This window comes from Trachemys scripta, chromosome 6 (genome assembly GCF_013100865.1).
Source record: "Trachemys scripta elegans isolate TJP31775 chromosome 6, CAS_Tse_1.0, whole genome shotgun sequence".
NCBI lineage: Eukaryota > Metazoa > Chordata > Testudines > Emydidae > Trachemys > Trachemys scripta.
The window spans coordinates 95,721,842-95,747,098 of NC_048303.1; the positions used below are offsets into that span (position 1 = coordinate 95,721,842).

The 25,257-nt window shown below is 41.0% G+C and overlaps 1 protein-coding gene across 1 annotated transcript in view; it reads right to left on the reverse strand.

The window, feature by feature from the left end:
* The window catches only part of LOC117878934 (guanine nucleotide-binding protein G(q) subunit alpha), a 50,376-nt gene that overhangs the window by 4,287 nt on the left and 20,832 nt on the right, over positions 1–25,257 (reverse strand). Inside the window, exon 3 of the mRNA XM_034773680.1 lies at positions 2,121–2,274. Coding sequence (XP_034629571.1) covers positions 2,121–2,274 — 154 coding nt within the window. The remainder of the gene's footprint in view (positions 1–2,120; positions 2,275–25,257) is intronic.

A 25,257-nucleotide genomic window follows, 5' to 3' on the forward strand; every position in this document is an offset into this window, starting at 1 on the left:
GGGGTTGGGAAATGGGCGGGGCCAGGGCCCTTGGAGGGTCCTCTTTTTTTATTTGCTAAATATGGTAACCCTAGAGGATTATCAAACTAAAATTATGCTGAATTGTAAATAATAACTATGGTCTGATCCTTATAGTTGTTCTACATGAGTAGACCCCTGCAACTGCACAGAACAATTTGTAGGACCATGACCTAAGTCTCTCAAATCATAAACTAGTGTTTTCCTAATCTTGGTCTTGAAAATTAGAGATACTACCTTTTTCAAGCCTCATCAAATTTGTAGCCTAATCTGCTGTTCACTCTCTGGTAGGGACAATGGAGCCTTTAGGTTAAGTACTCAGCCGTTCAGTCCACTCACCAGATGAACCTGGGACTTTTCTTCCACTCCAAGCAAAGCCTCCACTCAGATACCTTAAATAACTTCACTTTCGCCTCATGAAAACTTCCAGAATGTATATCCTGTGAGTTTCCTTAGCAACTGGTATGTGACCTGCATAATGTTCTCTGGAACAGGCACATTAAACCTTATATAAGTAACATAAAATTAGAATGAAGGAAACTCCATTATAAAAATGGAGTGGTGGAAGGGTGGGAGGAGTCACACAGATCTCTTTGAAGCACTGAAAGGACTTATGCCATGTTCCCTTCAGATATCCAGTTCTTAAATAAATGTTCTTTTGCACTTTAAAGCCAAGTTAAATGTAAATATGCAAGAAAATGAATATATTTGGTGAAAAATTCATTGTGTTCAAAACCAGCAGCAAAATATCTTAAATTCCTAGAAAAAAAGATATGCTTTTAAGTAGATCAGCAAGCACTCAGTTATAGGCTAGGTTGAAATTAGGTCCACTGATAACATGAGACTATTTCTTCAAAAATCTAAGCATTCTAAAGATATAAAACCCTCATAAATCATAAATCTAAAATCACAAATCACAACAGCAAATCTCAAATAATTTAATATCACACAGATACCGTTCCACTCCCCACAAACAATGGAGGTATAGAGTAAAATCCTGGCCTCAGTGAAGTCAATGGCAAAATTCCTAGCTTTTAATGGGATCAGGATTTCACCCATAGACTTTATACATTTTAGGGAAATCTTATTTAATATGATACATGGTTTGTGATTACTTCCAGTGAAGCTGATGAAAATCTACCTGATGTTCTACCTGTTTTCCTATAGCCATTATAAAAAATACTACAAGGCTGTGGAATATTTGAAATCATTAGAAGTTCTCAAAATTGCTGTTTTCATTTGTATTTTTTCTTTTTCTCATGTTTTTAAATCTAGTATGTTATAACTGCATCTTCCCAACCATCAGTTAATCATTGATGCCATAAGTACATATTCTATTAACTCTGCAAACAACTGTTGATGATTATTGCATTACAAAGCTTCTATGTACCATATAAACTAAATACATTCCTAAGGCCTGGTCTACACCAGAAAGGATGGGGGAGGGCGGGGCGGTGATCTAAGTTACGCAACTTCAGCTATGTGAATAACACAGCTGAAATCAAGGTACTTAGACTTACTTACCGTGGTGTCTTCACCGCGGTGAGTCGACTGCTGCTGCTCTCCCGTCGACTCCACCTGCGCCTCTCGTGGCGGTGGAGTACAGGAGTCGACGGGAGAGCGCTCGGGAGTCAATTTATCGCGTTTAAGATAAATCAACCTCCACTGGATCAATCGCTGCCTGCCAATCTGGCGGGTAGTGTAGACATACCCTAAGCAATATGTACTGGAAAGATCTGTCTGTCTGCAATTTAGACAATGCTGTTTCCCACATATCCAGGGGCGGCTCCAGGGTTTTTGCCACCCCAAGCGGCGGGGAGAAAAAAAAAAAAAAAGCCGCGATCAGCAGCACTTCGGCGGCAGCTCCACCACGCCGCTTTTTTCTTTGGCGGCACTTCGGTGGCAGGTCCTTCTCTCCGAGAGGGACCGAGGGACCCGCCGCCGAATTGCTGGACGTGCCACCGCTTTCCCTTGGCCGCCCCAAGTACCTGCTTACTGCACTGATGCCTGGAGCCGGCCCTGCACATATCACCATTGTAGTGTAAATACAATCAGTATCTCAAGATCTGGAGCATGAATTCTGGTGTTGCAATATTACTTACCATCATACTCTGGGAAATAGTCAACTAGATGAGAGTACATAATTTTCTCCTCTAGAAGATCTTTTTTATTTAAGAACAGAATGACTGAAGAGTTCTGGAACCACGGATATGTGATAATTGTCCTAAACAGTGCTTTGCTTTCCTCCATTCGGTTCTGGAAGAAAATAAGAAAAAGAGAAAGGAAATGATGTGGTCACAAAATATGTTAGCTGTGTTTATTTTGCAAACGGAACCATTCCGTCATATGAATTTACTTGTTGCTCCCTAGGGTTTTATAGCTTCAAATCACAATTTCTGTATAAACAGTTTGTTAAATCTGTAGGATGTTTCAGTTATGCAAGTTGAGGCTAATGTACAATAAGTATGATTTTTTTTTTTTAAATGGGCCATGAATGTTAAAGGTGCAATAGGAACTGACAAAGTCTGGATATTTATGTGTACAGCTGTACACAAACCCACATTACTGGAAAGTGTGTGGAGAGAAAGCCAAATGTACAAAAACAAAGCAGAAGAGCTGAGTTAAGGAGAGAGCATTCTCCTTTGTTTTCAATTTCTTAGTTTTTGTTGGTTTAGTGTTTCAACCTTAACTGTTTAACCACTACTGAAACATAAGCTGGATTTGTATTATTGTTTTCATAGTCCTGAAATCAATAATTATGTCTGAAAGGACTTGTCTATATTGCAAAATTTTATTGTGTTTTAATACAATTGAGAAGAATTTAATCATCTGACATGATGCTGACTTTACTTAGGGGCAGTACAAACTGGGTTCAGCATTGTTTCAGCTAACTATGGTAAAACTCTTCTTCCTCCTCTCCTGTGAATAGCTCCAGACATAACTCTTGTTGCCCATAGACTTGCACAGCAGTAGCAACAGCATGACGAAAGTGAAAGAGGATTGTTACAGTCTAGCCATTGCCTGCAGGGTTCTAAAGAGCAGCAATGAAAAAATCAGGAGCCCTACTAATTTTACCACTGCTTGGCTATAAGCCCCAGCATAGGCTAGGCACTGAAGCCGCATGTACAGAGACAAAGATAATGCTTTATAGCTGGGTTTTATTTACTTGTGTGCTTTTGTAAATTTTACATTCAGTTCCTTGGGAACATTTTTGTTAAAAGAAGAAATCAACTCTGCAGAAATGGATAGGTTAGTCCTCTCATACGGGGAGGTTTGCCATTGGTGGATAAACTACTGGAATTTTCAGAGCTCTGCAATAATTAATTAAATCTCACAACATACTTTTAAGACAGTAAATATGGGAAAACTAAAGCATAGAAGGTGGGAGCCACACAGGTACTTAGACGCCTAAGTCCCATTTTTAGGCGCCATTGTGTTCCACAAAACTCACACTTGGCTGCTGCCTAACCCTGTAGGCACCTAAACTCACTCAGCAACTATATTTTTGCAGTGAAAGTTCCCTAGGTGCCTATGTTCCTCCCTTTGGGCATGCACACTGCTGCCTCCCTCTAGGGACCTGGGCACCTATTTCCCACCTAAACCCCAGAGTGATTCACATATCTGGGGAAAATAGGCATTCGACTGCCTAAGTCACATGTGGGGCCTGAACTGGTAGGCATGATCAGAGGCTGCCTAGCTCCACACAAAGCAGCTAGAGGGGTGCAGGAGGAGGTGGCCACTCTTATAACCTTTAGTCCAGTGTGTAGAGTTCTCAACTCCCATTGAATTCAGTGGAACCAGGATTTCACGCAGAAAGTTCAAGTGACTCACTCAAGGTCACTATAGCAAGACATTGGCATAGCTGGGCACAGACTCTAAATCAGGGGTCGGCGACCTTTCAGAAGTGGTGTGCCGAGTCTTCATTTATTCACTCTAATGTAAGGTTTTGCGTGCCGGTAATACATTTTAACGTTTTTAGAAGGTCTCTTTCTATAAGTCTATAATACAAAACTAAACTATTGTTGTATGTAAAGTAATTAAGGTTTTAAAAATGTTTAAGAAGCTTCATTTAAAATTACATTAAAATGCAAAGCCCCCCGGACCGGTGGCTAGGACCTGGGCAGTGTGAGTGCCACTGAAAATCAGCTCGCGTGCTGCCTTCGGCACGTGTGCCATAGGTTGCCTACCCCGCTCTAAATCATTAGACTGTCAAGTCTGTGCTTTAAAGACTAGACAAAAAAGCTGGCAGCGCTCCTGGCCAGAGGTTCTCAAACTGTGGTCCATGGACCACCAGTGGTCTGTGAGCTCCATTCAGGTGGTCCGCAGATAGTTCCCTTTAAGGTGGACAGCCGCATACAAGAGAATGAAGGGCCACCCACCTAATTAGTGGAGCCATCATGGCTCCACTAATTAGGTGCCTGGAGCTTGGAAAAGATGCACATGTAAGGTGAGGTGGTGGCCTTGGAGGGAATAGAGGGTAGATGGGAGGGGGCAGTGAGGTGAGAAGAGGGGGTGGGGGAATATGGGACGTGCAGGGCTGCGGTGACCAGAGAAAGAGGTGACTTTCCCTAGTTCCAGGGTTGGGGCTGCCGGGGAAAGATGGGCCTCCTTCCCAGCCCGAGCTCGGGAGCTGCTGCGGTGGGGGAGAGAAGAAGAGACCCTCACTCCTTCCCAGCCCCAGCTCAGGGGCTGCCGTAGTGGGGGAGAGAAGGCACATCTATTGCTTTAGAAAGGTAAGACTACTGATATTAAAATATGATGTGTGTTTTTATTTGTAGAACAAAAAAAAGGTTAATTTTTATGGTTTTTTTATATAGCGTTTTATCCAAAGTGCTTTATAATAGTTAGCTAACAATACAAACAACATTTGGAAAGATCATTAAGTTGTCCGCCAAGACCCTCAGCAATTTTCAAGTGGTCTGCGAAAAAAAGAGTTTGAGAACCACTGGTATAGATTTCTTGCCACAAACCTATGCCCAAATCCATTTATAACTCACAAAAGTAATTACATTGAGCTGTATCATAACTTCATCTGACACCAGCAAACCATTTCTACATTTCTGAATCCTTACTTTTCGATAACTTAAAGTTTGATTCCACTCCCCAAATCCCTAACTGAATTTGGCATTTACAGATACAGTGTGAGTGTAGATCTTCGTTTGTGGGCTAACAGCATGTTCTCCTTCCACAGCAAATTAAAGAGCTATTGAAAACACTTTAAACCTTATGAATAATTAGCAAAGTGCACAGGAAATATAGTGGCTTGAATTACTAATGCAAGCTTGAATTATATGCCCTTTGCAGAACTTAATGGGAGTTGCAACATTCTCATCCAGCTATCTGACAGTAATGCAGAAGTCTCTCTCTCTCTGATTTTCACAACATAGTGTTACACAGACAAAACATGCCAGTTTGCAGTGGCAGATTAGCCACTGGGCCAATGGGCTCATGCGCAGGGGCCCTGGCCAATTGGGGTGCCCCTGCATCCCGACCTGCTCTGTCCGCTTGCTCGGTGCTCCTGCTGGGGAGTGAGTTGGGGCATGGAGGCTTGCCCTGCTCCACTTGCCCAGAGCTCCTGCCGGAGAGTGAGGGCTTCCCCCGCTCCTCAGCAGAAGTGCCGGGGGGCGGAGTGGAGCAAGGCCCTGTGCCCCCACCCCACTCCCCAGCAGGAGTGCCGGGTGGGGGCGGGAGGAGGGGGCGAGACAGGGCAAGCCCCTGCATCCCGATCCAATTTCCCCAGCAGGAGTGCCAGGGGGACTGCAGGCGGAAGAGTTGGGGAGGGGGCCCCCACTTGCTCTGGCCCAGGGCCCCACAAAATCTTAATTCGCCTCTGCCAGTTTGCATAATCTTCTGATTCTTGTTCCAAGAAAACTCCTGAAATCTATGCTTGGCAAAGATTAGACAGTTAACATGTTTTACATTTTTTTTTCAACAGGATGCTAAACAAGATGAAGTAGAAAAGGCACACAGACTAAGTCAACATTCATACTTAAAACAGGTCTTTTACCAAAATTCATTTAACTTATTAACTCTACATGTGCAAGTCTGCATTACTACAAATAGTGAAATTTTCTATGGGACACATACAATAAAGAAGCAACATCTCATTGATAAAAAGTATACACCATTCATTATAACATACAGTTATAAATTCCTTGAGTATGAAAGGTGCCATGTATAGTCATCTTTTTTGTTCTTATAGGCTTATCAGTTACTGAAAAATCTGCAGTTTTGTATTTTACAGTCACACACTATAAAGGTATGAAATATTGATGTCATGCTTAGAACTCTGAGGGACACATTCTGTCTTCAATTACACCATTGGAGTCAATGAGTTTGCATAGGTGTAACTGAGGATAAATTTTGCCCTAAGTGTATAAAATGAATTTTAGTTACTACACTGTAAAAAATTCCTACAAAAAATTTACTAATTTATCAGAAAAACAGTGAGATAGAAACAAGCAGATAATTACATATACAAATAAAGAAGAAGAAAAAAAGAAAGAAAGATGATAAGTGTTTTAATTTGCATTATGGGCCTGATTTTCCTGTCTTACTGATGCATATTCGGAATAATGCCACTGAAATCAATTGTTACACACTGGTATAAAAGAGGTGTAAGAGGAGATGTGCGGTTTTTGTTTGCTGGTATCTAGGACTTTTAAGATAAATGGATGATGATTTACCAGAAAAATCAATCATCATCAGTATTGGTCTTATATCCCGAATGTACCTAGTTAGAAGACAGCAGAACGCAAATTAACTGGCACTTGCATGGGCATAAGACAGAGATCATCAGTCAGCTCTCACTCTGCCCGGCAGTGCTTAATTTGCTGAGCACCGTTTCCCTTCTGAATATGTGGACAGTGGAGAAAGACTGGCTCTGATTTCCCTAGCTTCAGTAGGGAGGGGAAAGACTTGCTCCACTCCCGTTTCGGATGACTAAGAGAGAGAGATCTCTTTGCTGAACCAAATGCACTCTGATGACCTTTTGAAGTCAGTTGCTATTGCCAGTGACGCACAGTCCACAGGAGCCCTTGCCTGAGAGGGCTATTCAGAGAGTGTTCACCTAACTGCATGGAAAAATCCTGAAAAGCAAAGTTAGTAGCAATCACAACCAGCCCTGCCTCATTCACTGCACAATAACTAGAAGATGCAGTACAGAGCAAACATCGCACCTATCCAGAATTTTTAAAATATACAAACTAACATTTGACAGGCTAGCATGTGCACAGCAGTCCCCTTTCCTGTAGAACAATTAGAAAGAGAGAGAGAGAGAGTTCAAATTTCAGTATGCGGGTCACATTCAGCTCTGTGTCTGTATTTCACTGGATCCGGATGGTGCAGTTGACAGGTTTTCTCAGTGTTTTGAGCGTGGATGAAAACTAGCTAGTTGTCGCTCAGCCCAGTTAAAACAAAGGCAATACTTGTAAGTTAGAGGAAACCACTAAAGGAAATGGCAGAGGTAACATCTGCTCCTCGTCTCATGGAATTTGTCCACATTTTGGTACTTCAAGTTTGCAATTTTGTGAGTTCTCACTCAATCCTAAGTTATTTCTGGAAGTTCCCATAGTAACAATGACTAAGACTGGCTCTTTTTTTTCTTCCCCATCTGCTCTCGGCAAAGTGGATATTCCATTTTCCTTTACATGTGGACGGATCTATAGTTATAATTAGAGCCCTACCAAATTCACCATCCGTGTTGATAAATTTCACGATCAGAGGATTTAAAACATTTGAAATTTCATGGATTCAGATATTTAAATCTGAAATTTTATGGTGTTATAACTGTGGGGGTCTCAACTCCAAAGGAAGTTGTGGGGAGGTCTGCAAGACTATTGTGGGGGTGGGATATTGCCACCATTACTTCTGTACTGATGCTGGCCACAGCACTGCCTTTAGAGTGTTTTCAATTTGATCCTAGGTGAAATTCAAGGTCATGGTTTGGACTTAAGGAAGATCTCAGACAGTTGCTCTCCATGGTTTCACCTAAAGAGTTGACATCACCTGGGATGCTCAAGTTCACGATGCTTCTAAAACCGCTCACCCTTTGATCCAACAGAGTCTAAGTCTGTTGACTTTTAGGGCATGCTGCAAAGTCTTTTTTCACATGACTTTTTTAAGGGGAGGGAGGAATGGGAGAGTATGGGCTGAGTGGGAAAGATCTCAGGCCCCAATCCTGCAACTACCTAAGCATGTGCTTGGCTTACCCATGGGTGTAATGTTAAGCATGTACCTGTCTGTTTGCAAGGTCAAGTCGCAGGTGTGTTTGGGGAGGGTGGGTGTGGGGGTGGAAGAGTGTTATTGTTTATAATGGGTTAACTAGGGATTATTGTATTATTTTATAAAATATCAATTGTAAACACATCTAGAACACTGGATACATATGGTTTTATGAATTGTAATAAATAAACGAATACTGAAAACCGAAGAGTGGGTAACCTATTCTCATACATCACAACTAACAGGCAAATACAATTTCAGATAAATTTTTCCATAGAGAATTCTTCTAATACTGTTTGTATTCTGGTTTTCCTTTAAAAACAAACCTACTCTCTACTGTAAGAACACAGATGGAAAACATTATTGCTCCTTCCTGTAAACCTCATGTTAATTGCTATATAATAATTTGTAATGAATAATTTGATTTTCAAACAAATACACAGAAAAGAAAAGGGGTGCGGGAACCACTCTGAAAGTATTACAGAAAACACTGACCATTTGTGACCATCATACATGTGGGAGTACTTTCTCTTTTGAATTAATTAATTTATTTGGTCATCTGTTAAGAATAAAGCTCTTTATTTGCCTTTGTATCCTGCACAGGATCACATAATTATGTGGCCTATTTGACATAAAAACTAAAATAATACAAAACACACTTTGTGCCAAGTTCCTTTTTGGAGGTTAAAAATTAAAACAAAAATAAAAAAAGTTGACAAATTTGATAATGTGCGAGTTGTTTTCAGCAGGACTCTTATACTAAAGGACTACAGAAGTGAGGACTTTTTTGAACCCTGCTTGCCGCACCCAGTTCCAGATATGGCTGCAATCTTTCCCCGAAAAGACTGCCAATTCATGATTGTAAGTATTACAGTCACAGTTAAAAAGATGGGCTGGATTTTCACCAAACCAACACACTTGTTGTGCTGGCATTCCCCCCTCCAATCTTTCCTTCTGTTCCATGGCTGAAGATGGGTCATATCTGGCAGGAGTACATCTCTAGCTGTCCATCATGTATATCCTTGTTTGTAGGCCGTTTTTGGACAGTATAAGCAAAATGTGGCTACTTCCTGAGCACTGTCAAACATGCTCCTGAAACTTGGCCAACAGAGGCAGCGACTATAGCTATGCCAAGGTCAGCCAGCTCCAGAACGGATGATTTTGATTCTGCAAACCTTCCAGTCTCAGTTAAAACTTGGAACAAAGGATTGTTTAAAATCAGATTTGGAAAAACCTCCTGGCTATGGGCTAGCAACAGTAGGTTTAAATGTAACACATAATTTCTGCATATGCGTGCATGTACAATATATATACTGTACAAACCATGAGACAGCGACTACTCAGGGGAGTAAGCAGTGCACCTAACAAGTGTTTGCAAGATCATTTTGTCCTCTTCAGTTGGATACAATAGATTTTACTTTCTTGTAGTTTTTTAATGCAACAAAGGTACCACAAGAAAACAGAGGTTTGGTTTTGAACACATCCCATACAAACAGTGGTTATTCCCCCAAACCCATTCTTCCTTTGCTCATTTAGAGCCAGAACTTCATATGGGGTAAATCAACATACCTCCGCTGGAGCTACGCCAATTTATACAGCTGAGGATCAAGCCCAATTTATGTGCTGTTATGGAAGCATAAAGTAAACAACAAATAGTGTATGGTGGGTTTTTTTTTTTTTTTTAGGAATACTCTCTCTCAGATTACATATAAAGTAATGAGCATTGTGCCCAACCTCCAACTTGAGAAATTATTAGAACTGTGCAAAAACTGCCGGTGTTTGGTTTGTGCTGGCTGCTTACAGCTTCTGTTTTGTAGGTACTAGCTTGAAGACCCCAAGAAGCAAATCTGGTCACCTCTTCCATGGCTGCAGAAGGCCCCTTTGACTGAGAACCAGTGTGGTGCTGCTATTCGAGAGAAGAAGCCCCAGTGCGTGCACCTCTTCTGGCACAGTGGTGTGTGGGGTGGAAGGCATGACATGAACGTGGCTTGGCTACTGAAGGTGGGCTCTGGGGTCTCAATGTAAACCTGGTAAACATTGCTATGAAATCAGAGTGATTCATTATCCTGGTTCACTCTCTCGTTTAGTTATCTCACTATTGTCAGCCGTAAGTGTTCAAAAATCATGAGTCAGACCCATACACTCATGAGATTGCCTTAAAAATCACATGATTTTTTAAAAAAGTAATACATTTGGGGTTGTTTTTATTTGCCTTCTTGGTTTTGAGCCTTTAGGACTTCATGTTTTCAAAGCTTTTTTCTACAAGTATGAGAGCTGGAAATGTTCTTGCTTTTTTAAATACAAGCTGAGAGTCTGACATAAGCCCATGATTCCATGAACTGACACTTTTGTGAGACTTGCCATCAAATCAGAAAAATCAGTAAAAATCGATGTTGTAAGGAATGGCCAGGCTATTACCATTTCCTGCCTGTTCAAGCTTCTCAGTTCTCCCCACTGGCACATGAATGCAGATGTTATTGACACAGTTATCAGTGGAACTGGAAGAGCGTTGCCCAAGTTACCAAATTGGGTGGGAGACAGTTCACTCTTCTCAGGAGGCTTCTCATGAAAAACCTATTTATTTGCCCATTCTGAAGGAACAGGCCAAACAGCACCCGTTCCTAATCCATCCCTCAAAAACAATCCCCAAAATGAGGAATCATACCAGTTAATTTTCCCAGAATACTATGAAGAGGATAATTTGCAGACCAACATCTGCCCTCAGAAGACACAGGTAACTGGAGAACTGTAAAAGAGAGGAAGGATCTGGAGACTGCCCAAACCCTCTACAAGGTTCACTTCAGTTTTGAAATTCAGTGGCAAGTTTCACATAGTTTTGGGGTTTTGATGCAAAAGTTTTTCACAGCCCTTGTAATAATCTGCATGCCTTGATTTTCCTTACAGTATCATCTTGAAATATTTGGCTGAACTAGCTGGTGGCCTAACGCCACTGAATTCTGACCCATTATTCTTCATTTCCTTTCCTCAAGTGTTATGTAGTGTAGATATACATTAGTAAGTAGCTGCTGAATTTTATCCCACAGTTAGTTGCATTTCACTGATGGGGAAAATGACTCATTTAATTTGTAGTGTACACTGGGATCCTTTTGAATAAAAGGTGCAATGTAAATATATCACATCACTTATTACAGAGTTTTAATTGCACTGACATATTATGGAAGCATCATAAACCATGACTGTAAAGGTCAAGGAAACCCAAGATGGAAAGAGAGTCCTGTAATTCAAGTTTTGCTTGTTTTGTAATTTATAATAGCTTATAATACAAAGTTCCAACAATAAAATCCAGCTGAGAAAATATTAGGAGGCGGGAGATAACCCCCTGGATAAACAAACATTGTAAAACTACTTAATTCATACTCACTTCTGTCTTTTACGGCTATTGACCACATTCACAATAGGCTTCGTAGTTAACTTGCAGAAGCAAGCTGTTGGTTACTACTCTCACAAGCCCATCATACTGAAGGTATGTTGTGGCATTGATATGCTGGGGCCATAGCAGAAAAGAGGAGACATTTTTCCTGTTTCCTGTTGCCGAATTGTGGGGTGAGGGATGGGAACAGATAGGAAGCTCACTCCCTGAAAATCTGTTTTTTTAATTTTAATAGAAGGCTTCTTGTGAACAATTCTTGAAGCACCATTGGTGATGCTGGCCTCAGAAGAGTTCTTTGGTTTGTCTACTAGTCAATGGTCGTTGCTTACTGAACTGAAATGGTAATTCCTCAGAATGAAAGGAAAAACATCCAGGGGACCCCATCTGGATCAGCTCTTTCTGAACCCATATGTGGCTAAGGTACAATCATAACTAGAGAAAGACAGTAATGTTCATTAATAAAATGTGGCCTTAGTCATGTAACGGGAAGGTTATTTGGATGGGGGAAGGTTCCTCTAATGCAACTTATTTTATTTTCATCATAAAGCATAAATGTAAGTTACATTTGTTAGTCATATTAGTGTTGAGTGTTGTCTGTATTTAATACTAATAGTAACAAAACAACAAAAATATTATAATTCTGTAAATTAAATCCCATCAGCCTTTTTCAATAACACATGAAGATACACTGATAAATTCCAAGCCTTTATAAAGCCACACTATATATTTATATGGCATGGTTATAAAAAACAGACTTTTGGAAACTGTCCTGATCCTTCTGAAAGCAAACAGTAATTTTGCTTGCTTGCCCAGAGCAGAGCTGATTTGGCAGACCTTTTCCTCTGATTCAGGAGAGTCAGAGCATTATCGTGTATTCTCGTTCATTGAGTAATAAAATCCCTTATAAGGCAACCTCTTGACTACTCTCTTCACAGCAATTTCTAATTAGTTACATGTTCTTGGGTTTGTTTATTTATTTAGAATACACTATAATATGTATGGCATGACTTTTTTGCATTTGAATTTACAGTTAGCTGTTTTTCAGATATTTTACAATTTTCTTTGTTGGTTCTTACGTTGCTAATTCATTTTCTCAAAAGAATTGCAGTAATAAATAAATAAATAATAATGATACAAGTTTACAAAGCCCAAACTTGTAAATTGATGAGGTTCCCACAACCTCAGAAGAGAACAGACACCCACTGTACATAGTTCAAGCTTGACGCTTATCTAGTGCAAACCATAATAAAATCTGTGGCTTAAAATCTGCAAACAGGCAACTATTAATAAGCAAGAAGAAGGGTGTAAATCTACTTTTTCCCATTTCAAAATCCTTACTTTTGGCTGTGTGCTCCTTTCAGAATTGAGCTTAGCTTCAGGACACAAGTAAAAGTAAAGATGGCTGCTGTTGGTTCTGAGTGCTATGGGGAGAGACCATCAACAGTGCCCTTTCCTTGTCCTTATAAGAAAGGTACAGAGGAGGGTGTTCCTTAATGCCCTTTTAAAACTCTCCATGGTTTACAAGAATCTTCAGAAGCCACCATGGATAACCAGCAACTGAAACCATCAATACCACACATCAGCAGTCTGTGGCTTCTATTAAAAATAAAAGACCTCATATAAAACCTTTTATCTACTATAATGTTTGCCAGAGGAGAGTGAGAAGTGAAGTGGGGAGCAGAGAGACCTCTCAGAAGTCACATGGATGAGAAATTATAACAAATTCCAACAGAAACTGAACTTTCCAGTAAAATGTTGCAATGCAAATTCCTGAGCATGATGTGTATTATTACTGTTCTGTATTAGTATGACTCTTTATTAGTCTATCACTAAACAATTTAATATAATTACAACGAAGAACAAGAGCTCTATGATTGATACAATAACTTCCTTCAGCTCCCAAAACAAATACTGGGGGAAGAGAAGAAGTCACTTGGTATCAGCAGTTACTCACACAAAGAATTCTGATCTAGCTTTAAGCATATGAGTCCGTTAATGGAACTATTCCTCTGCTTAATGTTAGGCACATGCTTAAGTGCTCTGCTGAATTGGGGTCTAAATCGCTCTGATAAACTGTCCTTTTCACAACAGAGTGAAAAAAATCTATAGCATGCATACTGCTACCTCTGAGTGGCCTCTCCCAGTTTGTGGCCTGCATGGAGAAAATCCATAGTGATTGCTGTGCGTCTCTGGGGCTTTTGCATTTGGAGAAGGATTTTCCCCTTTCTGTATTTCACTGAGATTTACCCATTACGAAAAAGAAGTAAATATATTTTACATTTTTACTCTGAAGTCAAACCTTCTATTAATAATAATTATTCCCATCTCCTATGCTCCACAGCTTTATACAGAGATTGACTTCAGAATGATGATTAATTCTACTAATTAGCACATAGTAAAGGAATGGCTATTAAATGAGAACAGATACTGTATCAGATGATACATATACAGCACAAATATGTTTGTATAGTGCCGAGCAGAATGGGGCCAGGATCTGCGACTGGGACTCCTAGGAGCTATCACAATACATATAAATAAATAAATAAATAATAGTATTTACTGTATTTAAGGTTTAAGTCCTGATGACTTAAGACACTTCTTTCCTTACAGCTAAGACCAGCTAGATGCTCAGACTAACTGCCCTCAGATTTAAATGGACATTTGATTTAAATCTGAAAGAAGCTGTTGTCAGGTAGGGTTGCCAACTTTCTAATCGCACAAAACCACACCCCCCTTCCCCACAGCCCTGTCCTCCGCTCACCACATTCCCCCTCCCTCAGTGGCTCACTGTCCCCCGCCCTCACTCACTTTCACTGGGCTGGGGCAGGGGGAGGGGGTGTGGAAGGGGGTGAGGGCTCTAACTGGGGGTGTGGGCTACGGGGTGGAGCCAGAAATGAGGGGGGTTTCAGGGTGTAGGAGGGGGATCTGGGCTAGGGCAGGGGGTTGGGATGCAGGAGGGGTTGAGGGCTCCGGCTAGGGGTGCGGGATCTGGGGTGGGGCCGGCGATGAGAGGTTTGGGATGCAGGAGGGGGCTCTAGGCTGCGGGGTGAGGCAGAGCGGTTCAGGGAATGGGAGGCGACTCTTGGCTGGGGCAGGGTGGAAGGAGTCCAGGAGGGGGTGTGGGCTCAAGGGTGGAGCTGGGGATGAGGGGTTTGGGGTGCAGAAGGGGGATCCAGGCTGGGGGGTGGGGTTGGGGCACAGGCTTACCTTGGGCGGTTCCCAGTCAGCAGCACAGTGGGGCTAAGGCATGCTCCCTGTCCATCCAGACTTTGCGCTGCGCCCCAGAAGTGGGCAACAGGTCCGGCTCCTAGGCGGGGGCCACCCGCATGCACTGGCCACGCAGCTCCCATTGGCCACAGTTCCCGGCCAATGGGAGTGTGGAGCTGGTGTTTGGGCAGGGGCAGCGCGCGGAGTCCTGTGGGCCCCCCACCTAGGAGCAGGACCTGCTGGCCACTTCTGGGGCGCAGCGTGGAGCAAGGACAGGTAGGGACTAGCCTGTCTTAGACCTGCAGCACCACCAACCGGACTTTTAACGGCCCAGTCGGTGGTGCTGACCGGAGCCGCAAGGGTCCCTTTTTGACCGGGTGGTCCAGTCAAAAACCGAATACCTGGGTCATCCTATTGTCAGGTTTCCTGTGAAGGGCCTTCCAATCTGAATATTTTCCTACTTCCCTGCCCCTGCCCCTTCCAATGGCATTTATAAACCCATCTATTTATTTACACATTTCCCGTTGGAAAGGACTTTTATTGGTGATGGTATAATTCTTACATGAATTGTAAGATCGCTTAGAGATTTCTTATGCAGTGAGCTGTAAAAGCACTCTGGGTACTGATATGCAAATGAACAGACTAAGCATTCCACTTGTTTTAAGTAAAACCCACAAACACGGAACTTTTAACCTGGTTGAGGTTTCCACAGACCAGTTGCAGTACATTTTCTTTGCTGTTATTGAAGCAAATCAGCTTTCACAGAACAAAGATAAAACTGGTGTATGTAATAGCAGCCAATGGAATATCTACTAAAAACTTTCTCAAAGATTAATTACAAGAATATTTGTGAAGAAAAGGCCTATAACTTGCATACTTAATTCAGTGTTCTGTTAGTAGCCTCTGCTTCATTAGCTCTGCTTTATGTAGGTGACAGAATATCAGATGCAGGGTTTATTTCAACTGCTATCTCCTTTGAAGGGATTATCATTTTGAAAGAAATGGTAGAGTTTTGTATTTCCAAGTCAGAAGAGATCATTATCAAAGTTTAAGAGTTTGACTGTAGGAAGTTTGTCGCAGCTGAACCAAAGATGCCAGAAGATATGGATTAGTGTGGCTGTCTGTCAATTAACAACATTTCAGATGGCATTTTTTCTGAATATGACCAACAATGTGGTTAAAATTATCTGGTGTAATCAACAGATATATTCATGAAAACAAGCAAGTAGAGCTAATAGAATGGTCTTAACTGAACCAAAATATTGACAAACTTTAGTCATTTCTTTTGGAGTGTGAACCATTCCTGATTTCTACCTATACATTAGCTATTGATAAATACTGCAACAGGGTTGGCTGAAAAATATAAATGAATTGTGAAGAAAAATATTAAAAGATTTTTTTAAATTAAGCTCAACATTTTTCATGGATTTTTTTTTCAGTTTTTTGTTTTGTTTTTAATTTTCTGAAGGGCAGGGATGGTGGGTTTTGTTTCACTCCTTTCACTTTTTCCTCCCCCTCCCCTCTTTTCCACTAAAAAAAGGGAAAGAAAGAGTAATTATTAAATAAATAATGAATGAAATGAAAAAACGAAATGAAATGAAAAATGAAAAAAAATTAGAACTGAAAATATTAGCGTTTGAGAAAGATGAAACTTTTATATATGAAACAACATTTTTGGATTGGTTTTATTTCAATTTTTTTTTCCTGAAAATTCCAAACAAATGAAATTTTCTCACTACTCTTTTTAATTTGTCTGTAAAGTTTTTTTTCCTTTTTCTTTTTAAACCCAAACTTTGAGGAAAATTCTTGGACCAGCCATAATTACCTAACAGTTTTGATGAATAACTTTCAGACTATGGTGGTTCACAGAATGTCATTTGCTATACTTTATTTGCAATTTATGGTATTTGATTGGTGACATTTTACTTTCTCTTTCCTGACTGAAACATTATAAAAGGAATAGCCAGTGGTGAATGAAGAATGATGAATTATGACTAGTGAAAAATGAATCCCAAATCATATAATTCTGGCATGAATGCATGATATTTTCACAACTATCACTGGTCGTCTGAATAATTGTGTGTAATGAATAGCACAGCAGTGAACTGAATCCAAACTATTCATAAATACGTTTACAAACCTGTTATACAAGTACGTTCACTGTACATTTGGTATAAATGTGTAATAGACCTTTTCGCTGTTTGGTTTAAGTATAAATCAGAAACTGTATGAGAAACTAATATGTGTATGTGTGTGTACATTCGCGCATATGCATGTGTATATTTTGAGCGTAATTCTCCTTTACACCAAGGCCACTTTACACTGCTCTGACAGTGTGCGGAGGCTTTAAAGTAAGAGTAATTATATTTACTTCCACTTTAGGACCCTCTTGCACTGCTAGAGCAGTGCAAAGTTGTTTTAAGTGTAAATGCAAATTATGCCAATAATGTTCAGTATATAACAGCAGGTTGCAAAAAGAGCTGTAAAATATTTCGTATGCAGAAGCTTTAGGGATCACAGAAGGATATTTAGTTTATATTATAAACTAGAATAAAATAAAATAAAATTCAAACCAGCTGTTGCTAGCATGTTGTCCCATACGTTCAAGCACATATCAATCACTTTGAATCTTTCCTAAGCCAGCAATATTGAAATTTGCACTCATAGCCTCTGGATAAGTTTCTATCCAAACTGTTGCAAACACTTTCTGAATTAAGCATTAGCTTCTTAATTTGTTATATTAGTAAATGGGATGAAAAAATACAGGAGGAAGATTAGGGCAGAAAAAGACTAGCTAAACCAGCTTTTAAATAGTTTCTCAGCTATTACAGAAGGTTTTCCTAGCTATGCTCCCCCTAAGCTGTGCGACCATGCAACAGCCTATCAAGAGCTGCACAGGCGCTCAGGGCTGCGATGAGGAGAGGTACCTCTCCCCCAGCCCTGGACCTGCTGTGGCCAGGAAGAAATGCTCTCCCCCAGCCCCGGACCTGCCATGGCAAGGCAGGGAGAGACACTCTCCCCCAGCCCTGGAGTTGTTGCAGCCGGAGAGAGATGTTCTCCCCCAGCCCTGGAGCTGCTGCGACTGGGGAGAGGCGCATCTCCGCCGGCCATGGGCTGCTGTGGGGAGTTCTGTGTCTTCGCTGCGGCCCTGGGGCAGCCTGCACCCCGAGTCCCTCAGCCCCGGCTTTACACCAGAGCCCACACCTCCAGCTGGAGCCTTCACCCCCCCCACAACCCAACCCTCTGCCCGAGCCCTGAGCTACCTCCTGTACCCTGAACCCCACAACCCTGGCCCCACTCCAGAGCCCACACCCCCAGCTGGAGCCCTCACCTGCCTGCACCCCAGTCCTCTGCCCCAGCCCTGAGCCCCCTCCTGCACCCTGAACCCCTCATCCCCGACCCCACCACAGATTCCACACCCCCAGCCAGAGCCCTCCCTCCCCCACACCCCAACCCTCTGCCTCAGCCCTGAGCCCCCTCCCACACTCCGAACCCCTTGGCTCCACTCCCACCACACATCACCTCCATATTGATGCACGTAACAACATTCATTCTGCACACACATGGGAAAAATTAGAGGGAACATTGTTTTTTAGTGACTCATGTGTAGACATATGCACATGTATGGAGGCACAAACATTTGCAGAGGTTTTTCCTTTGTTTCCCTCGCTCTTCTCTTCACCAGATGTGTGTATCAATGTTTGCTCTGTACCATAGCATTCTTTTAATATACCTCATTTACCTTGAAACAGTATTAAGTGATTCATCCAATTTGCAAACCTAACTATTGGCATAATGCACCAGTACAAGGGGTGGATTGAACCAATATTTATGTCAGAATACAGCAGATCATGTATTCTAGGACAACATTATTATTTCCTTATTAATCATCTGACACATTTTTTGTTCTTAATTCCCAAACACTGTGATTTAAGTAACAGAGCCGCTCATTGTTATGTCATGAAATAATCCCCTTAAATCAAATAAAATGAGACAACTTCACCTTGATTTTATCCTTGTGTGTCCCTTTTTTACTATATAGAAGTGCTATGAATAAATTAGATTGTTATACTGAGGGGAAGGGGAGAAAGGGGGAAATTATATTTAGCATTTATAGATATAAAAAATTACTAGACATACACATACAGTGTTTTTCTCACACTTTTTGCCAAATCCAAACTTACGGTCTGAGTTAGCCTTAGCAATCCCCAGTTTTACAGATTTATTTCTTCCATATATGTAAAAAGTCTATATTTTTAGTTCAAATGTAAAAAATCCTAATTTCTCTTTCAGCACTGCAATAGAATTATATTTCTTTATATTTATCATGTCTTAGAAAAAATTACATATTACTTCTACAATTGCAGAAATAATAAATTCTATTAATGGTGTCATTTTAACCTAATTTTACACAAATAACCATTATTTGGCAACAATGGGACAAACCCATGTGTGTCTTACATGTGTGTGGAAGGGCCAAAAAGCTGATTAAAAGCTGAAGGAAGAAAACAGTGCTTATTCCCAATAGGAAAGACTACATTTTTTAAATCAATAAGATGAGCACAATATTTACATATACCAATATAGAATCAGTAGTGGAATAAGATTTATTTAACACTTACACTAAATGTCTTTATGGTTGCCTAGAATGCCATCTAGTGGGCAAATTATAAGTTACACAGCAAACAAAATCAGCTATAGAAGTATCAAATACTTGGTTTTCCCCTGAAATATTTTCAATTTAAATAGTTAATTTTAACAATTTTTGGGGGGTGACCAAATTTTATAGAGAACGTGGATCATGTGTGTGTTTGTGCTGGTAAACTGAGACAGATCACAAATGAGCACTTATATTAGAAGAGCTTCCAGAGCAGAACTGTGGAGAAGGCAAAGCAGAGAGAAGAAATACAATTAAAATGGAAGGACACTATCTTGACCTTCTTTAGGTCAACTGGGGTGACCAGACAGCAAGTGTGAAAAATCGGGATGGGGGTGGAGGGTAATAGGCGCCTACATAAGAAAAAGGCCCAAATATTGGGACTGTCCCTATAAAAACAGGACATCTGGTCACCCTAAGGTCAACTAACAGGAAAAAAAATAGCTTTACACAAATCAGTTAATGTGTACTATCGTGAGACAGGTGTAGAGAGGAAACTGAGAAAACTGGCCTGCTAACATTACTCCACTTCAGATCTTTAGGACAATTAAGTTACTCTGTATTATGGTGGTCTCATGTGGGAGGGAGCAAAGTTTTTAATGTTGGGCTGTTTACCTGGATTAAGAGAGGTTTGGAAGAACGACTGGACTTTTGCTATGAAGAATGCTATTGTGGAGTGTCAGTGAGTTGTAATGTTTTAAGTATGTTGAAGACACTCAGTTCTGTCACCATTTCATATGAAAAAGAGGGTACTGGTGACCTTCTTTTAGAGTGTTCAGAAGGATGGAAGGTCAACATTAATTCTGAGTGTCTTGCTTATCTTACTAGGAAACCCACCAATTACGAAAGAAGCTGCACTGAATGGCTAGAGAAGAAGTCTCATCTAGTGTTTCTTTGCCAGAAATACAAATAGACTGTAATATGGGAAGTAAAATCAGGGAACTGGGGTGTAAGTATGGAGGCTCCCTAGAGCTCTCCTCCACTATTTCAAAATATCGAAACAATGCACAGCTCTTAAGATTTGTTCCCACTATGAAATATAAACACACAAATGTATATATTTAACTAAGAAACAAAGTCAGAAGACAATACTATTGTAACTGATCCTGTCATGAGTATTGTGATGAGCAGCTCAAATCCAATAAGAGAATGCCTCAAACACATACAGAGCTCAGGAAAGATCGCTTTATTCTTTTCACTTGTCTTAAGTCTTGCTGCAGACCAGCACTCCAAAGAGGAGCAACTGGGGTGTAAAAAATTGCTCTGTGTAATTAAAAACTGTATTTTTAAATCAGATCCAAAACAAAGGCAAATCTTCTCATGAATCTTAAATAGCTATAATTTAACTTGCAATATATTATAAAAGGGTCCCGTCACCAGGGAAGATGGGCTCAAATACAGTTGAAATTCATTAAACTTTAGTAGAAGGCTTCATAGTCTAAACAATTATCAAATCACATAACTACCAGAGCTGGTCAAAACATTTCTGTCAAAATGTTTCTTATATATCTATATAATAAATACAGCTCTCAAGTGATTAAAAAACAAATCACAATTAATCACACTTTTAATTGCACTGTTAAATAACAATAGAATAACATTAATTTAAATATTTTTGGAGTTTTCTATGAGGTCAAATATAGGCTCTGGGCTGGGGGCTCGGGCCTTCAGGCTGGTTTGGGGCTCCAGCTTCTCTCGGGGCTTGGGACATGTGGCTCCAGCCCTCCCGCTGCCTCCAGAGCTGCAGGCTGGGGCTTCAGATCCCATGCCGCTGATACTGCCTTCCCTGCCCAGAGGTATGCAATTAACATGTTTAAAAAAAATCAACACGTTCTTTTCTTTTCAGCTAATCACAGATGTTAACTGCAATTAATTGACAGCCCTAATAATAAAGTTTTTAAACTAAATGAACTTTTTTTAACAAAACTTGAATTTTCATTGATAACCAAAGTCTCAGTTTTTAACAAATACCTTTATTACTATTATTATTATTTTAAAAAAAATAATATTTTGTCAGATTTTTTCACAGGAAAATATAAGATATTTTCTTGACCATCTCGAATAAGTACTACTGTGAAATGAACGCAGTAGTCTCTGATCTTCTTCCATAGGATAACTGTCTATATGCCAAAATTGCCACCAATAGTGGCATCAATTGGAAACATTGTTGGAAGTCTCAGCAAAGGGGCCAGTGATCAGTGACTAAGCTTCCCTCTGACTCCTTTACTCGACCTTCCATATCAGAGCTGAGGAATAGCGTGAGGTTTCAACTCATGCTAACCTTGTTCTGTGGCTTTATTCTCAAGGGCGCCTCCTCTAGCACGTTTCACGAGCATTTAACTCACAAAATGTTTGTATGTACAGAAATAGAAACAAAAATGTGTGTGTATTAAGATAGATGATTACACACACACACACACACACACACACACACACACACCCCACATGCTACTGGCACAAAAGATAAAATGATTTATGGGTGTTTTGGAGGATACAGTGGCTTCACAGCTGCTGTATGATCTTCTAAGGTTCAATCCTGTGAGCTACAGAAGGCTGAAAGAAGTGCAGACAACCAAAAGACTAATGCAGATGCTTCTACAAACTTCAGAGAAAAGTGAAGCATGGTCAGCCATGAAGTAAACCTCCATGCCTGCTCTGGAATTAGTAAAGGTGAGTATGGAGAAAGGGGGTATGCTGGGGGATTGAAGACATGGTGTAGTCAAGTCATGGTAATTAACAAGCACAATGCATGTGTGGGAGCCATTTTCAGTATTCAAGACACTCCTGCTCTTTACCAGAGATCACAGAAGAAGTGAGGAGAGGAGAAAGTGAGAGCACAGACTGTCTGGGGGCCAACCACAGAAAGAAAATGCTTCTGACAGTTTCCTGTGTCTCTCTCAACCACTTGCGCAATGCTCCTGTTGTATTTTGGGATCAGTGTTCATGCTGGCTCACCAGCCTCTAGCACAGGGATCGGCAACCTTTCAGAAGTCGTGTGCCGAGTCTTCATTTATTCACTCTCATTTAAGGTTTCGTGTGCCAGTAATACATTTGCATGTTTTTAGAAGGTCTCTTTCTAGAAGTCTATAATATAATTGTTGTACGTAAAGTAAATAAGGTTTTTAAAATGTTTAAGAAGCTTCATTTAAAATTAAATTAAAATGCAGAGTCCCCCGGACCGGTGGCCAGGACCCAGGCAGTGTGAATGCCACGGAAAATCAGTTCGCGTGCCGCCTTTGGAATGCGTGCCATAGGTTGTCTACCCCTGCTCTAGCACCTGCTCCTCTCGGTTTTCACTACCTTATTGGATTAGATTGTGAACAGCAAATCACCATACTCTGGCACCCTACTGGTGGCTCAGCCCTGTTCTCTTTCAGGATTGTGCCCTTAATGAGGAACATAAAATTCTGGAAAAGAAGTGAAGACTGGATTGTGAGTGAGCCAGATGATCCAGAAATCAATAAAAATATTAGTGCTTCAGAGCATGGCCTCCATAAAACACTAAAAGAATTTTGGACTCCAAAACCTTAAAGTGACCCAATGCCATGGCAGATTTTTGACCCACATCAAAATGATAATGTAACTATGATGATGTAATAATTTGTCATTAGTTAATACATCATAGCTGAACATCACATAACTACCATTATGTGCAAACATAATTAGGCAGGCCAAAAAAGAATTTGAAGAGCAACTAGCAAAAGACACAAAAACTAACAGCAATTTTTTTTTAAGTACATCAGAAGCAGAAAGACTGCCACACAACCAGTGGGGCCACTGGACACTCAAGGAACTAAAGCAGCACCCAAGAAAAACAAGGCCGTTGTGGAGACGTTAACTGAATTCTATGCATCAGTCTTCACTGGAAGGAGATTCCCACACTCGAGCCATTCTTTTTAGGTGACAAATCTGAGGAACTGTCCCAGACTGTGGTGTGAATAGAATAGGTTTTGGAACAAGTACAGTAACTCCTCACTTAACGTCCTCCCGCTTAACGTTGTTTCAACATTACGTTGCTGCTCAATTAAGGAACATGTTCATTTAAAGTTGTGCAATGCTCCCTTATAACATTGTTTGGCTGGAAGAGCAGAGACTTTACAAGGGAGCATTGCACAAGTTCCTCTTCTCCACCTCCTCCACCTCTCTCCCCCACCAAACAGCTGTTTGACGGTGCTTAGGACTTTCTGGGAGGGACAGGCAGGAGCGGGGAAGCGTCGCATCTCCACTCCTCCCCTTCCCTCCCAGAAAGCCTTAAGCACTGCCAAACAGCTGTTTGGCTGTGCTTAGGACTTTCTGGGCAGGGGAAGGAGCGGGGATGTGGCGTGCTCTGGAGAGGAGGTGGAGTGGGGGTGGGAAGAGGTGGGCCTGGAATGGAGCGGGGACAGGAAGAGGCGGGCCTGGAGCATCCCCGGGCAAAGTTGGTGCCTGTTCTTCTTGGGGAAGCTGCTGCTGCAAAGGTGCTTCCTAGCCTCCTTGCCTGCAGCAGGCTGTGGCTGTGTGGGGTAAGCCAGGGGCACTTCTGTACACTATATAATGTCTTTTGTCTGCCCCCCCAAAATTTCCTTGGAACCTAATCCCCTGCATTTACATTAAATCTTATGGGAAAATTGGATTAGTTTAACATTGTTTCACTTAAAGTTGCATTTCTCAGGAACATAACTACAACGTTAAGTGAGGAGTTACTGTAGATAAATTAAACAATAAAGTCACCAGGACCAGATACTATTTACCCAAGAGTTCTGAAGGAACTCAAATATGAAATTGCAGAACTAGTAACTGTGGTATGTAACCTGTCACTTAAATCAGCCTCTGCACCAGATGAGCAGCGGGTAGCAACTGTGAGAGATTTTTAAAAAAGGCTCCACAGGCAATTCTGGCAAGTACTAGGAGGTGACCCTAACTTCAGTACCAGGAAGATTGGTTGAAAGAACAGAAATATCAGACACATAGATGAAGATGATATATTGGGGGAAGAGTTAACACAGATTTTATAAAAGAAAGTCATGCCTCACCAATCTATTTGAAATTTTTGAGGGTGTCAACTAACATATGGACAAGGGTGATCCCGGGAATATAGTGTACTTGGACCTTCAGAAAGCCTTTGACAAGGTCCTTCACCAAAATCTTTTAAGCAAAGTAAAGAGTCATGGGATAAGAGGGATGGATCAGTAACTGGTCAAAAGATAGGAAACAAAGGGTAGGAATAAACAGTCAGTTTTCACAGTGGAGAGAAAGAAATAGTATGGTCCCCCAAGGACCTCTGCTGGGACCAGTACTGTAACATATTCATAAATGATCTGGAAAAAGAGTAAAAAGGAAAAAGAGTGGCAACGTTTCAGATGATAAAAAGTACTCAGGATAGGTAAGTCCAAAGCAGACTGCGAAGAGTTACAAAGGGATCTCACAAGATATTAGCCAAGATAGTCAGGGATGCAAACCCATGCTCTGGGTGTCCCTAGACCTCTGACTGCTAGAAGCTGGGACTGGATGACAGGGGGTGGATCACTTGATAAATTGCCCCGTTCTGCTTACTCCCTCTGAAGCATCTGGCACTAGCTACTTTTAGAAGACATGATACCGTATTAGACTGACCATTAGTTTGACCCAGTATGGCCATTCTTATGATCCAGACTATAACTGAAAAGAGCTCTATTATTGTAAAGATTTATTTCCTCCAGTTTCAAAATGCACACAGAACAAACCAAAAAACCTAACTTGGATTCTGGGCATGTATACAATTAATAAAAATACTCAAGTGAAA